The sequence below is a fragment of the Saccostrea echinata genome, unplaced genomic scaffold (genome assembly GCF_033153115.1).
Source record: "Saccostrea echinata isolate AGI-Se365-2 ecotype Australia unplaced genomic scaffold, CSIRO_AGI_Sech_v1 ptg000009l, whole genome shotgun sequence".
NCBI classification, from domain to species: Eukaryota; Metazoa; Mollusca; class Bivalvia; order Ostreida; family Ostreidae; genus Saccostrea; species Saccostrea echinata.
The window spans coordinates 21,640,001-21,657,196 of record NW_026889758.1 but is presented as its reverse complement, the minus strand read 5'-3'; the positions used below and the strand labels follow the sequence as shown (position 1 = coordinate 21,657,196).

At 33.0% G+C, this 17,196-nt stretch overlaps 1 protein-coding gene across 1 annotated transcript in view; it reads left to right on the top strand.

Moving 5' to 3' along the window:
• The first annotated feature begins 1,036 nt into the window (after positions 1 to 1,036).
• The window catches only part of LOC133182012 (sodium/glucose cotransporter 4-like), a 21,919-nt gene continuing 5,759 nt past the window's right edge, over positions 1,037 to 17,196 (top strand). Inside the window, exons 1-11 of the mRNA XM_061316710.1 lie at positions 1,037 to 1,245; positions 1,349 to 1,420; positions 1,702 to 1,806; positions 1,882 to 1,941; positions 2,126 to 2,230; positions 2,962 to 3,067; positions 3,328 to 3,408; positions 13,017 to 13,222; positions 13,406 to 13,541; positions 13,656 to 13,763; positions 13,925 to 14,075. Of these exons, the coding sequence (XP_061172694.1) occupies positions 1,162 to 1,245; positions 1,349 to 1,420; positions 1,702 to 1,806; positions 1,882 to 1,941; positions 2,126 to 2,230; positions 2,962 to 3,067; positions 3,328 to 3,408; positions 13,017 to 13,222; positions 13,406 to 13,541; positions 13,656 to 13,763; positions 13,925 to 14,075 (1,214 nt within the window). The 5' untranslated portion in view covers positions 1,037 to 1,161. The remainder of the gene's footprint in view (positions 1,246 to 1,348; positions 1,421 to 1,701; positions 1,807 to 1,881; positions 1,942 to 2,125; positions 2,231 to 2,961; positions 3,068 to 3,327; positions 3,409 to 13,016; positions 13,223 to 13,405; positions 13,542 to 13,655; positions 13,764 to 13,924; positions 14,076 to 17,196) is intronic.

The following is a 17,196-nucleotide window of genomic DNA, read 5'->3' as shown; positions in this document are numbered from 1 at the left end:
ACGAGGCCCATGGAAAAAATCCCAAGCCTTACTAATAATACATACATGTATAAACTTTTAAGCAACCACTTGTTAACATTTCGGTTTATTCTAATTTTTATATATCATAGGTATAATACCATGATATGACCGTTCGATTATTACAGATTACAGTATTTTTTTTTTCAGTTAATATGTAAAATTTTCAGATTAATATGTAAAATTTACACATTAATGTGTAAAATTGACGGATTAAAGTGTAAAATTTAAAGATTAATGTGTAAATTTTACAGATTAAAGTGTAAATTTTACAGATAAATGTGTAAAATTTACAAATAAATGTGTAAAATTTACAAATAAATGTGTAAAATTTACAAATACATGTAAATGTGTAAAATATACAAGTAAAAGTGGGGAAAATAAAATAAAAAGTGTCAACCTGGCACTTATATGCTTCCAGACTATCATATATGCATTCCTTGACTCACTTTCTAAAACGACTTTACGAGTGCAAGTAATTAATACCCCCCTGAAAGTGTCAAAATCTTGGATCCACTTTTTGGATTTTTTTAAAAACATCTATTGCAGGCCCTATAGTCTTTGATATGGTTATCGGACTTAGTAAACCATAGGCGTCGGAACCAAGGGGGGGGGGGGCTTTTTGCAAAGATAGATATAATATAGGCATTGAAAATTGGGCCTTAGCCCCCAAACTTTTTTTGTAGGTTTAACCCCCCCCCCCCCTAGTTTCAATATGCTTCCGACGCCTATGTAAACGGACTGACAAACGAACAAATTCATAGTCACCACATGGCCAAAGTAACGGAATGCAAAACAGTCTTTGATTGCGCTCAGTAATACATCAAGAAGATGAACTGTTTAAAAAAAAATGAACTAAGATTAATATGCATTTGCATTGTCCCACACAGACGCGATAACAAATTGAACCTAAAAATACTGTAAGTGTGGATTATTTTACTATTATTTATATATTTTGTCTTAACTAGACAAAAATGAAGTGACCGCGGAGGTAAAATTAAGCAGATAACATATACTCGGTATGCTAATGCATGCAACCTCTTGAAGTAATTTGATCCGGCTTATCGCTCACGCTGCGATAAAACCCTTAATCCAAAGGACCGAGGGATTCAGCACCAGAAAACGGTCAGAGTGATCCTCAAAATGTCGACGAAAGGTTTGGATCACTGGGGAGATATACTCGTGGTCGTCATTTACTTCTGTTTAATTCTTGGAATTGGAATTTGGGTAAGTGTTTATAAAGTTGAATGGGACAAAAATGTTTTAATTGATATGCATAAAGAAATGTGTGTGTTTATATACTGTGATGCATTTGTATCTTAACATGTAGACTTTGTGCAGACCAAACAGAGGGAATGTAAACAGCTATTTCCTAGCAGGGCGTTCCATGCCCTGGTTCGCAGTAAGATGGTGTTTTCTTTTAAATCTTTATCTAGTTCAAGGACACATTGAGTAAATGACGTGAAATAATTAATGCAAGGCTTTGTACTTTAGTTTCTGACATTTTGCGTCTGGAAAATAACTTGTATCCAATATGAAAGGATTAATTATAGATCTTTTTAATTTTTTTTTAACTTTAGAACTAAAACTCCCCATTAAGCCAAAATAAACATGATAATCATTCATCTTTATAAATTACATTGATATATATATATTGTATTTTGGTGTGATTTCTAACTGTAGGTTGGAGCCTCCCTTTTCTCCAGTAATATCGGCAGTGAACATTTCGTGGGTCTGGCAGGGGCCGGTGCCTCGTCAGGAATCGTCCTCGTCTTCTACGAGTGGTTTGTAAGTCCTTTCAAAACAATATAATAAATCCAAATTAAAACTCAGAAAAGTAAATTTATTAATTTTGTTTTAAAGGTTATATTCGAGATTTTGGCCTGTGCATGGGTATTCCTTCCCGTTTACATTTCAGCTGGGGTAAGTACATGTATTATCTCAATGTTTATTTTAAAAAAAATATCTATATTTTAAAAAGTGATTAATTGGCATATATATATATATATATATATATATATATATATATATATATATATATATATATATATATATATATATATATATATATATTAGTAATATTATTACAACTGTTTGTATTTGTCAGGTTTTCACTTTACCTGAATACCTCCATCGAAGACATGGACGGGGGCGGATCAGAGTTTATCTCAGCTCTTTGGCGCTTGTCCTGTACATTCTCTCCAAACTTGTGGTCAGTTCATTGCGATTTGTATATCCCTTTAAAATCATTCTCAAACTCAGTCTCATCTCACTCCATATGCAGTTCAAGTCGGTGGTTTTAGAAAATATGCAGTTTTGGTCAGTGGTTTTAGAGAATATGTGCAAACCTGTCAATTTTTTACCCAGCCAAACTCTTTGTATGTTCATTTTTCCTTAAATTTGAGTACAGTATTTTGAGAGCCTGTAGAAACTTATATAATTACAGTAAGGAATGACAATCTCTTCTATTGTGTTTTTGATGCACAATCATTCCGTTATAGTCATCTTTTCACCAGGCAAAAGTAACTTTAGCAGTCTGGGAGGTAGGACTGCTGTGAAGAAGGGGTGGGCCAAAATTCCATTGTTTAAAAATGCCTTCCTCAAACTTTTCAAGTCTCTGCAGTGGTTTTCAGGAATGTATATCCTTTATAGGATGATTTTAAGCAAGATATTTTACAGAAAAAAAACTAGAACTTCGAAATAGCATGGAAAAATATGGCCAGGTGCTTATTGTGAAGTTGGCAGCAATGACAAAGAAACAAAAACACTTGATTTGCTTTGAACATATTTTATTATGTACTGAAACATAAATGGATTGGACAGCAGACATAGCCTATATAAGCCCTCTCCACAAAAACACACTTGTTTCAAAAACATTTGATCGTTTAGGTATTTTTATTTCATTTTTTTATGAGTTCCTTTTTTTAAACTTATTTTTGACAGGTAAGCATTTTTTCTGGATCTATGTTCATACAGATGGCTTTGGGGTGGAACATGTACGCCTCCATCATTGCCCTTCTACTAATCACTGGTGTTTTTACCATGTTAGGTAAAACTTGAAGCAATTCTACTATTTTAGTCCTTTATTGTATGTTAATCTTGATTTGACAATCTAACTCAACCGAATATGTCCTGCATCTTTATCTGGCTCAAACTTTCAACATGTTCGACATTTTTCTCAATTCCATATATCACTGCATGTAAACTGAGGGATTGATGGTTGAAACAAGATGTATTCTGTTGTCGAATTTCTGATGCTGATATTTTCAATCCCACTTTATCATATAATTACATGATTTGTAATTTTAGGGGGACTTACAGCTGTGATGTACACAGACACCTTCCAGACTGCCGTCATGATGATTGGAGCAGTTATTGTTACCGGTTACGGTAAGTGTTAATGACTGCGGTCCTGATGATTGAAGCAGTTATTGTTACGGTTAATGTTAATTATTGCGGTCCTGATGATTGGAGCAGTTATTGTTACCGGTTACGGTAAGTGTTCATTATTGCGGTCCTGATGATTGCAGCACTTATTATTACAGGTTACGGTAAGTGTTAATTATTGCGGTCCTGATGATTGCAGTAGTTTTTATAGGCCCGTCTTAAGACGGGACGTATTATGTTATAGCTTCATGTCCGTCCGTCCGTCCGTCTGTTAGCTTTTTCGTGTCCGGCTCATGACTTTAATACTATTAGGCCTAGAATTATCAAACTTTGTCAGCTGATACGTCTTGGGTAGAAGGTGTGTCGTGCATTAAAAGTAGGTCATTCTGACCTTTAATTAAGATGCTATGCACTTGTACTTGTGTACTTTTGTACTTGTGCAGTGTGCTACAAAGGTTGTCGGTGATACCATCCGGTGTATTCAATTGGATAGGGATTTGTGGCGGATCTATCTGAACACAAAAGAGGGAAGAGATGGCCTTCTTCTGCAGGGCTTAGATATTTGGGGCCAACATGTCAGGGTGTATGACTCTAATCCCTATTCAACAGGCCTTGAAGCTCCCGATGATAAGTCTTTAAAAATCACAATTTGCGGCGTCCCTCTATCAGTGGATGATAGTGCCGTGTTCGAAATGCTTTCAAAATTAAAAGTCACACCGAAAACTGAAATATATTATGAAAAAATTAGAAATCCGGAAACAAAGAAAATGACTAGTGTTTTAAACGGAAACCGTTTTCTGTACATAGAACCCTTGCCGCCTAATGCATGCTTACCCAGAAACGTGTATTGTACCGGGCTTAAATGTAAGCTGTTTCACCAAGACCAACACATAGACAAACCAGCACTCACGTGTACTAATTGTTGGCAAAGTGGGCACAATAGGTTTCATTGCGAAAACGAGCCATGTTGCGCAGTATGCAAAAAATCTGGACATAAACCAGGGTGTGAATCATGTGATTTCTACATTCCCGTAAAACCAAAAAATTTGGAAACTTTTCAGGGAGAAAACAATGTCTTGTCAATTTTCTTCCCATGTGAGTTAAAGATTTTCGGAGAGACTTTTAAGTCGGCGGAGCAAGCCTTCCAAACAGCAAAGGCGCTAAGATCCGGCGATGTTGTTGCAGCGGAGCGCATTCGTAATGCCAAGACTGCCCTAGAAGCAAAACGCATCGGCAATCTTGTCCAAAAATCAGATCAATGGAAAGAAACGGAAAAGGGAGTCATGGAACAAATCATCGCAGAAAAGGTAAAACAATGCGATAAAATGAGAGACACACTGAATTCTTTTAAGCCGTCTGTGTTCTTTGGACACCCAGTTTATGATCCTTACTGGGGAACTGCCCTGTCATATGAAGAAACAATCAAAACATCACCAACGGCCTGGCCAGGAAAAAACATGATGAGGGAGATAATTGCTTGCGCCGCCGAAAATCTTAGAAAAAGCAGGAAAAAAAAGATCAACAGAGAAACGGTAATTAATAAGTTAAAATGAATGAACAAACTGAACTTTTCTGTATATGTCAGTTTTAAAGTTTTTGTCGTTAAATGCTCGCGGGCTTAATGACTATTCTAAGAGGCAAACTTTATATGATTGGCTTAATGATATTAATTGCAAAATTGTTTTTCTACAAGAAACTCATTATGTAACTGACAAAGAAAATATTTACAATGCTAGATGGCATGGTTCAAGCTACCATTGTTTTTCTAATTCATCTCATAGTAGAGGGGTATCTGTTTTATTTCATGAAAGTTTACCTATCATTGTACATAATGTACACAAATCAGACGATGGAAGGAGAATATTAATTAATATTGAGTATGAAAAAAATGTTATAACTCTAGTCAATATATATGCACCAAATTCAGAAAATGAGAGATGTAAATTTTTCAAAAAACTTGCATCATGGGTTTCTCAACATTGTTTAAATGAACAAAACATAATTTTAGCTGGGGATTTTAATTCCTTGTACAATGCAAAGAACAAATGTTCTAAAATAATTAATGATTTAAAGTTTAAATTTCGGCTGATAGATATATGGGAAAAAATTAATCCTGAAAAAGAAGGAAATACATGGTGCGATTCAAGTAATAAACCTAAAAGTAGAATTGATTACATACTCACTTCGGAGAATTTATGTTATCCGGTTGAAAAGATATTACTTAGAAAACCTCCAGATGTTTCAAATACTAGAATGAGCGACCATAGATCATTTATTTTTTACTGTACTATATCGAAAAATAATAGAGGTAATGGTTACTGGAAAATGAATACGTCGATTTTACAAGACGTGGAATTTTGTAACATTATCAAAAACTTCTTTGAAGATCTACCTGAAAATATTAGCAACCAAACAGATCCACAAATAAGATGGGAAATGATCAAATATCAAATAAAAGAGCTATGCATTGAATATTCTAAATCGAAAAACAAAAGCGTAAAAATTAGAATTAAACGAATAGAAAAAGAAATTGAAGAAATTGAAATGTCTAAGTCTGATGATATAAATATGATATATAAAAGAAATTTGGAAAAAGAACTAGATAAGTTATATGCATATAAATCAAAAGGGGCCAGAGTGAGAGCCAAAGCTCGTTGGATTGACGATGGAGAAAAAAACACCTCTTATTTCTTAAGATTAGAAAATAAACACCAATCACATAATGTCATAAATAAATTATCAGTGGGAGATAACTGTGTTTATGAAACTCAAGACATTTTAAACGCACTAAGTTCCTACTATGAAAAACTATATTCGTCTAGCAATATATCAGTAAACGATATTAATCAATATTTGCAAGAAACGGAACTTACTAATTACCTATCTGATGAAGATAGAGAAAATTACGATAAAATTCCTGAAATTGAAGAATGTGCAGAAGCTGTATATAATATGAAATTGAATAAATCACCTGGATTAGACGGAATTCCCGTGGAATTTTATAAGATGTTTTGGAAATATGTAAAAGTTTATTTATATGAAAGCCTATTGAGATCTTTCGAGGTAGGCGAATTATCATTTACGCAGAGATCTTCTGTTCTATCACTCATACACAGAAAAGGGAGCTTAATAAATCTTGACAACTATCGTCCTATTAGTTTAACAAATTGCGACTATAAAATAATAGCCTTCGTATTTGCAAAGAGACTACAAAGATTATGGACAAACTCATTAATAAAAATCAAACTGGATATATCAAAGGAAGATTTATTGGTGAAAATGCAAGGTTAATACTAGATATATACGATTATTGTGAAGAAAATAATGAAGAAGGAATACTATTGTTTGCCGATTTCCAAAAAGCTTTTGATTCAGTTGAATGGAACTTCTTGTTTCAAACTCTTAAAAAATTCAATTTTGGAGAAAATTTCCTAAGATGGATAAAAATTTTATACACAAAACCTTATTTTCATGTTAAAAATAATAACTGGTTAACTAGAAAATGTACAATGTCAAGAGGCATTAGGCAAGGATGTCCCGTCTCAGCATTGCTCTTTCTTTTTGTTATTGAAATCATGGTATTAAAAATAAATGCCTCTGAAAGTATACAAGGTTTCAAAATTGGACAGTCAGACGAAATAAAATGTTTACAACATGCAGATGATTGCACTTTGCCAATGAAAAATACTGAATCCTTAAAAGCGTCTATTAAAGTTATACAATCTTTTGGGAAAATGTCTGGTACTAAGTTAAATTTAGAAAAAAACAGAGGGTATTCTCTTGGGACCCCTTAAAAACACACGAGAGGATATAGAAGGAATTAAAATGACAAATAAACCTGTTAAATCACTCGGAATTTTCTTAGGACACGACAAAATATCTAATAATGAGAAAAATTGGTTGCATAAGCTTAAAGAATTTGAAAAAATATTAGATTCATGGAGAACAAGAAGCTTAACTTTTTTCGGAAAATGTACCGTTATTAATTCACTCATAGTGTCTAAATTATTATATGTGTTTACAGTTCTCGAAAATCCAGATATCGAATACATTAAAAGTATAAATAAAATTATTTACAATTTTTTATGGAATAAGAGAGAGAGAATTAAACGCAATGCACTTATAAGGCCAATAAATGAGGGTGGTCTTGGTTTAATAGATATCGAATGCAAACTTAAAAGCGTAAAAGCCGGATGGATCAAAAGGCTATACAATGAAAACTCTACGCTTAGAATTTTTTTAGATAACGCATTAAAAAGTTATGGAATAAACTTTGAATATCTGTTACGTAGTAATATTATAAATCCGAATGATTTCAACGTTTTAAACAAATTCTCGAAATTTTACAAGAATATTTTCTGTAGTTTTAACGAATGTAAATCGTTATCACCGCGTAATAAAATTACAGAAAACTTATGGTTAAACAGTTTCATTAAACACAACAATAAACCACTATATCTAAAAAACTGGGCAAGAAGTGGTGTTCTATACGTAAAAGATCTGTTTACAATAGAAGGTATGAAAGATATTACGGATGTAAAAGAGATCATTGAATCAAAAAGTAATTACTTATGTGAATATCTAATAATGAAAAAAGCAATTAAAAAGCTAAATATAGATTACTGTAATGTAAAAAACACTTATATACAAAAACCCTATTTTTATTTTCAAGGAAAAAGTAGAAACCCAGAATTTGAAAAATCAGGATTTTATTATAAAATTCTACTTTCTAAAAAGAAGCAAAAGCCAATAATGGAAACGAAGTGGTCAAAAGAATTCAATATAACAAATGGTCAATGGAAAAATATTTATACAGCTAAGATATTAAATGTATTTGATAAACAGATAGCAGAATTCAATTTTAAACTTTTACATAACCAGCTGAATTGTAATTATAATGTAAGTAAATGGAATAAAGAGGTGGGGAAAAATTGTACAAGTTGTGGACAAGTAGAATATATTGAACATTTAATTTTAGAATGTTCGGATTCAAAAAGATTATGGGAAAAAATATCAAAAATATTGAAATTAAATATATCCTGGAAAAATATTGTTGTAGGATTTTTTAATGAGTTTAACGAAACAACAAAAATTTTTAATAATGTCATATCAATTGTAGGTTACAAAATATACAAGTATAAAATGAAATATAGATTACAAAATGAAAATGTAAATGCACATGCAATGTTATCTTTTTTAAAATCATCATTATATCAGTATTATTTAATAGCAAAGGATGCAAAAAGTGTTCAATTAAATTACCATCTTTTAAAAAAGTTAGCTGACCAAATATGATTTTCTTTGTGTATGTATTTTGAGAAGTATATAAATTAAGTATAGATATTTCATCTATGATACTTATTTTGTTTACAAAAAATAATATTATACAATGATATATAAGCATATGTATAGAAATGAAATGTCAGCAATGATATGTATACTTATAAGTATTTTTTTTTTAATGTATATCATTTTGTAAATTAAATATTATAATAAAAATACCGATCCAGGGAGCTCCTGGCACCCCAGGTGAAGTATATACAGAGGGCTTCTGCGGAAGTTTTGCCTCAATATTTTGTTGTATGTTATTGAAAATAAATATATCATTTAAAAAAAAAAAATTAAGATGCTATGGCCAAATATGGAAAAATCCTGTCCGGCTCATAACTAGAAAACTATTAGACTTAGAATCATCAAACTTGGCCAATTTATGCATCTTAGGTAGAAGGTGTCAGGGATAGACATTAACTTTCAAATCCACTTGCCCTTCGGGCAAGTGATCTTAGACTTTGACTTGTCCGAATGCTAAACTTGGTTGCCCAAAATTAGGAAAGAAATTAAGAGGAAAATTGTTAATTTCTGTAGACGTTATGATAAGATAAAATGTGACCAAATACACAACTGTCAATTTGGCAAGTTGAGCTACCTGAAAAAATTTCGATGTTGCATTTGTACATAAATGTATACCGCTGTACTCGTAAAATTTAACCTGTTAACACGTACTGCCATGCAGCATTAACCCTCCATTTCCTTTTAATAAAATTCATATTTTTAAGAATTATTTTCGGTAGGATCCTTTTGTGATTCGTGATTTTCAGAGATAACTGTGAAGCAACGCTTAAGGAAGATTTTGCTACGAAACATACATCTTATCTTGATCAGAATACATCGTGTTATACTGTACTTATATATTCTGTGCGTAAATAAATAATCTAATTTCCTAATAAGAAGTTAATAAAATTTTGTTAAACATAGAGCATATTTATTACGAAAGAAAATAACGAACCCGATTTTTAAATGAACGGTATAATCCAGAAACGCTACCAGGGAATTTCAAATGCAAAAACATTGTCAGTCAGGTGCGTGACGGAAATCAAGTGTTCATTTATTGTTTTATTTATTAATTAATGTAAACTAAATTAATATGTAAATTAAAATGTATGAGAACAATTCACTTGCCCGGTCGGACAAGTACGTCGACAATTTCACTTGCCCGAACTGAGAATTTACTTGTCCCGGGCAATCGGACAACCGTTAATGTCGATCCCTGGGTGTGTCGCGACCTATTTGAAGGTCACTGTGACCTTTAATTTAGTGAAATTTTTTTTTTAAAAACTGTGTCTCTATATTATCAAATTACACAATACCCAAATATGTAAGAATGTTGCTGTATCCTTATTAAAAAAATGTTAAATCAAGAAAATACTTATATTTTTTCATTATATACTTTACAGCAATCTATAACAAATGTAATGTTATAAGAGAAATTCCACCTCTCCCATGGGTGTAATCATCAAGCACTGGTCAAGGAGATTTTTGATAACAGAAAATTACATGTCATATTAGAGAGAAATTAATGAGTTTAGTGTGAGGAACTAACTGGTTGTCTGACGTCATGGCGTCAGACAGTACTAGATTTAGCCAAGGCATGTTGGTCAAGTTGTTCAGTAGAATTCTTGTGTTAACTTGATCTTGGAAACTTCATACTATCTTAACTATCAATTGGAGGGAATGAGGAGTAAAGGAAACATGCTAATCATCCAAACAAACCAGAGCATATGACCTAATGTCATTATTATCACATTATACATTACAGGTTACTTAACATTTGACCATTCCCGAATACCGTGCATCATTCATGTCCAGCAAAACAGAAGGAATGAGCTGGTCAGGTCAACTCTTGTCGATTTTCTTATCAGATTAACTAATGGATGTTTATTTTCAATGCATACCGAGTCTCTCTACCTTTAGAATTTTTATAAATTTACAGATATATTTATATTCATAACAGACGTTTGTTTTATACATAGATAAAAAAATATCAAAGTGATTGATAGATGTTGAATATTCTTTTGCTAAATGCAAAGATGTTAGCTCATTTTGTAACACGTTTATTTTTTTTAAATTTATTATCAAAATTGTTCTCTAATTGATGTTAAGATTTTTATGTGTTGTACATAGCTTTTTCTTTCAAAAGCACTGGTTATATCTTTGTATCCATGAACAGGCCCGTTGGAAAAAATTTCAGAAATTTTCAGTTAAATATTTACATGATTTAGGGGACACAAGCATAAAATAGTTATGTATAAATCGTCATAATTATAGGGGCACCCCCCCCCCCCCCGGCCGGTTCCTACGTCCATAGAATAAGAAATTAGAAGTAATATAGTGTATAAAGAATAAATTCATAATCAAGTTTTAAATTTATGTTGATTCCACTGAATTGAACTTTTCTTGATTCTAGCAAAAGAATTCATTTCATTACTCAGACTGGATTTAACTTTTCTTGATTCTTCGCGTAAAAATAAATTTGCTCAAGTCAGACAAGCTTTTTAGGAAAGCTAATACTTGTAGAGCATTTCTGATCAAGCAGTTATCTATATCTCCTAGGAATTTGGGAAAGGAATCAGCGTTGGATTAAAGGAATAAATGAATCTATTTGGCTAGCCTTTTAACTTTTAAAATGAACTTGGTGAAAAGTAATTAAAACTAACTTGATATTGTATAATAAACTAATTTGATATTGTATAATATAATGAAAACCAATTATACCCGGGGGGGGGGGGATCGAAATCATCTTGTCGGTTTGTCTGTTTGTCAATATGAACTGCAGCTTAAAACCAGTCTGACATTAAATCTCAAAAAAAATCATCAAGTATTTTAAAACATAAAATGTTTTATGGTAGATATACGCATGTGAGTTAAGGCTAGGTATAGGCGTTTCTATGCAAATGAGCTAATAAAAACGCATAAGAGGTATATAGTTATTGATACCGGTTACGGTAAGTGCTCTTGATTGCGGTCCTGATGATTGCAACAGTTTCGACAATTGGAGCAGTTATTGTTAAATGTTCCAGGCTGCTGTCATGATGATCGGAACAGTTATTGTTTCTTTATAATAACCATAGCCCTTCAGGGGACAATTTTCAAATGTTTATCAAAACAAACCACTTTAAGATATTAACAGTACATAGACATCTTCTAGTTTTACAGCATAGAAAATGGGAATTTTTATGCCCCCATAATCGAAGATTTGGGGACATATAGCTTTTGTTCTGTCTGTCCATCTGTATGTCTCTGTCCGCAAGAACTTCAGCCTTACTCATAACGTTTGATTGGTTGGAGCTATGGCTTCATATTTCACATGTGTATTCCTTGTAACAAGACCTTTCTTTGGGTTCCAAAATATTTGTTGGTACAAACATTTTGATACCTAACTGTGTCAAACCCCGGAGTTTGACATAGTTTCGATTTTACCGAACTTTAACCTAGGGCATAACTTTTGAAAGGTTGGTGCTAAGGCTTTCATACTTTACATGTGTATTTCTTGTGATAAGACTTTTCTTTGGGTACAAATATTTTTGACCCTTTTACCTTGACGTTGGAGTTTGACCCGCTTATAAAATAAACGTTAACATTGGCCATAAGTTTTGAATGGTTGAAGCTAGGACTTTCATATTAAAGAAGTGTATTCCTTGTAACAAGGCCTTCCCTTGGGTACCAACAATTTTGACCATTTGACTTTGACCTCTGAGTTTGAACTACTTTTGAGAAACCTTTACTTTGTTCATAACTTTTGAACGGATGGTGCTAGGGCTTTCATATTTAACAGTGTATTCCTTTTGAGAAGACCTTTCCTTGAGTACCAACAATTTTGACCCATTAACCTTGACCGTTGAGTTTGACCTACTTTTGAAAAACTTTAACCTTGGTCATAACATTTGAACTGTCAGGCTGGGGCTTTCATATTTTACATGTGTATTCCTTGTGACAAGACCTTTCCTTGGATACAAACAGTATTGACCCTTTCACCTTAACCTTTGAGTTTAATTTACTTTTGAAAAACTTTAATCTTAGCCATACCGTTTGAATGTTTGGTGTTAGGGCTTTCATATTTCACAGGTTTATTACTTGAGACAAGACCTTTCTTTGGATACCAACATTTTTGACTTGACCTTGACCTCGGAGTTTGACTTTGAGAAACTTTTACCTTCGCTGTGAGCTACCATAGGGGGGCTAAGTGTATTGCAAACAGATGTTGTTAAAACTTTCTAATACCTTCTTTATTCGTTTCCCCCTTGAAATATGAATAAAATTTTGGTATCTTTCAGGTTTTGAAGAAGTTGGTGGGTTTTCAAACCTTCAGGCAAAGTATATGAATGCCATCCCTTCCGTTCGCAATGAGAATACGTCTTGCGGTTTGCCAAAGGCAGATGCCTTCCATTTGTTCCTGGACCCAGTGAATAGTGACTACCCTTGGCCGGCAATTCTGGTCATGTCAACTCTTGGTGCGTCTTGGTATTGGTGCTGTGATCAGGTGCGTGATTACAACTTGACTAAAATTTTAATCTTTGTTTTTCCCCAATCATCTTCTCTGAAACAGAAATGGCCTACCCGTTTCTGAACTTGAAATTAACCTATTTAAAGTACTACTCTTATTACTGCTTCACAGAGATTGGTTCTTCTATTAAACATACATGTATCGCTGTCTCTTTACTAGATGATCGTTCAGCGGTCTCTGGCAGCCAAAAATCTATCCCATGCGAAGGGCGGCTCCATTATGACAGGGTACATAAAGCTTTTACCAATGTTCTTACTGGTATTTCCAGGGATGATCAGTAGGGTTCTGTATCCAGGTAAACAGATATTACAGATAAAGCACTATATATGGACGCAGGTTCCTAGCCTATTTTCAATATTATACAATATGGACAATGAGTTATTTTTTTCTTTTTCTACGTTAATTTTAGATGAAGTAGCTTGTGCAGAGCCGTCAGTGTGTGAAAGGGTGTGTGATAATTCAGCCGGCTGCTCCAACATTGCCTACCCCAAACTGGTGCTAGAGCTTCTGCCTTACGGCAAGTAGATACTAGTAATTGGCTTTGCTGTGATTAACTTGAGTCAAATAAAAACAAAGAAGTCTACATCGTGCTTTGTGGACCTGGAAGTTGGGATAAAGAAGTGTCCACTCATTTAAGTTCTATAGAAATTATTTAAGGTGAAGATGTACCTATTTCAGGTCTGCGTGGTTTGTTAATGGTGGTGATGTTCTCCGCTGTTATGAGCTCGCTGACGTCCATATTTAACAGCTCCAGTACAATCTTCACCATGGACATCTGGAGGAGAATCCGGAGAGAAGCAACACAGAGGGAACTTCTACTGGTGGGCAGGTGAGTACATATGTACTCTACTCAATATAAAACAGTATATACAGACATTAAAGATAGAATTTACATAAGTTGTACACAAAAGGGATAGCTGCTCACGATAGAGAAGCTTACTTTCATCAGGTTGGGGGGAAACGTAAATTCCGCTATAATAGTTGTATACCACTATTATAGTGAGATTCCGCTATATTTTCAGCCGTAGTTGTCCTCGATTTCATTAAATAACATACTTGCTGTTTAAAGCGCAAGTTATGATGGGAATAAAAATGAACAATAATTGGCATCCTTACATATTATGAATTTTATTTAATTTTCTGCCGATGCGTTTGATAACGCGAACACACTTTTTAAAGCGGAAGTTACATTTTTAACATAGCAACCAGTGATTGCGGTAGTATTGAACAAAGACTGACTCTTAATATCTCTCTCACATGTGCACAAATTAGTGCTTGTAATAACTTTCAACCCATTTTGGAATAGGTTTGTCGATTTTACAGATGAAAAGATGATTTTTGCCTGCATGGTGACGTGTACGGAGATCCGTTATTACAAACGAAAAAAAGCTCATTACATGTTTACTTTATTCTGATGAAACCGATTTGTATAGTTTTTGCAATAAATTGTAAACAATGATATAAGATGTCATTTCTGCAGGTAATTACAAATACATTATATGACGTTAGTTTCGGGAATGTTAAACAAAATTTTGTGAAATATTAATTTTTGTTTTATGACAACAAGTAAAGTTAGATTAAAAAAGAAAAATCTTTTTAAAAACTATATCAAAAATTATATGTATAAGCGATTTTTGTTGGGAATATTTGGCGTAATTTCTCAGAAGAAACATTGGTGCTTAATACATGTATTATGATTAAACCACGTAATGGCGAGACATAAATTAATTAAATGTTCATTTAGTTATGATATAGCTGCAGTTTCCAAAAACTGAAGTATGTTGAAAATTATTAATAAAAGACACCAGGGAGTATGACACAACTGCTTCGTATATGGATATTTTGCTAGAGAAAGAGGTTGATGGCAAACTAATAAACTAATTCGAATTAAACTAATTCGCATTAAATTCTCCGTGTGAACGCGAATCAAATTTAATTCGCAGTAACTTACGTTTAATTCGAATTAAACTCTCCGTGTGAACAGGGCATAAGATTACTTCGAAAAGTGACATATTATATATATTGCTTACGATTTAGACGACATAAATCGGTTCCAATAAATTGTACATGTGCTGAGCTTTTTTTTTCGTTTGTCATAACGGGGCTCCGTACCCGTTACCATGCAGGCAAAACTCACCTTTTCTTCTATTATTCGACAAACCTATTCCAAAATGAATTGAAAGTTATTACAAACACTAATTTGTGCACATGTGAGAGAGATACACAGGTATATCTAAGTTGGGATGTAATTAACATAATTGTTATAAACACAAATGAACGTTCAACTCATTTTGTTATTTCCAAACGGGAATAGGTGGATTTGTGATTTAAAAAAAAAAGGGGGGGGGGATAGGTGGAAGACCCTCTTAAAACCGAGACTCCTTGTTGTTCGTAACGTGTATCGAATCAATTAATTAATAATTTAAGACATTAATCCCACATGCAGGTAATATGGTATATTGCTACATAATAAGGAAAGTTGGCGATAGAAAAAGTAGTTATCACGTGTACCATGTAAGTCTAATTATTAGTTTGCCATCAACCTCTTTCTCTAGCAAAATATCCATATATGAAGCAGTTGTGTCATACTCCCTGGTGTCTTTTATTAATAATTTTCAACATACTTCAGTTTTTGGAAACTGCAGCTATATCATAACTAAATGAACATTTAGTTAATTTATGTCTCGCCATTACGTGGTTTAATCATAATACATGTATTAAGCACCAATGTTTCTTCTGAGAAATTACGCCAAATATTCCCAACAAAAATCGCTTATACATATAATTTTTGATATAGTTTTTAAAAAGATTTTTCTTTTTTAATCTAACTTTACTTGTTGTCATAAAACAAAAATTAATATTTCACAAAATTTTGTTTAACATTCCCGAAACTAACGTCATATAATGTATTTGTAATTACCTGCAGAAATGACATCTTATATCATTGTTTACGATTTATTGCAAAAACTATACAAATCGGTTTCATCAGAATAAAGTAAACATGTAATGAGCTTTTTTTCATTTGTCATAACGGATCTCCGTACACGTCACCATGCAGGCAAAAATCATTTTTTCATCTGTAAAATCGACAAACGTATTCCAAAATGGGTTGAAAGTTATTATAAGCACTAATTTGTGCACATGTGAGAGAGATATTATGAGTCAGTCTTTGTTCAATACTACCGCAATCACTGGTTGCTATGTTAAAAATGTAACTTCCGCTTTAAAAAAGTGTGTTCGCATTATCAAACGCATCGGCAGAAAATTAAATAAAATTCATAATATGTAAGGATGCCAATTATTGTTCATTTTTATTCCCATCATAACTTGCGCTTTAAACAGCAAGTATGTTATTTAATGAAATCGAGGACAACTACGGCTGAAAATATAGCGGAATCTCACTATAATAGTGGTATACCACTATTATAGCGGAATTTACGTTTCCCCCCAACCTGTTTATAACTACTAATCATTTTCCCGCAAAATATGCACAGTTACATGTATGGTGAGTGGCTTTTCTTGATACAGTATACCAGTAGCCTTTCAAATTGTATCAGACGATTGCGTCTTGGAGAAGAACAACGTGCACGGACGGAGTTTCTTAAGTGAATATCTTATTATGTACGTATAAGAAGATATAAATTACCAACTGATACATTACCTCTAATGTCTCGAACAATTATTAAGCCGAGAAAAATGCCCATAGACAGAAAATGGAAGAAAAAAAATCACAGACAAGATTTTGAAAATGTCAATTTTTAATTTTTTATTTAAATATATTTTATTGAAAAATGATCAATAGGATTGGACACAACTTTTACCAACTTAGATTGTCCTCTCCAATACAAACAAAATGACATAATGTCAATTCCTGATTTGTTCACGTGGCTTAAAGGTTGAATTGTTGGTAGACAATACCATTCCTTATTAATGATAAAAAATTGTTTAAA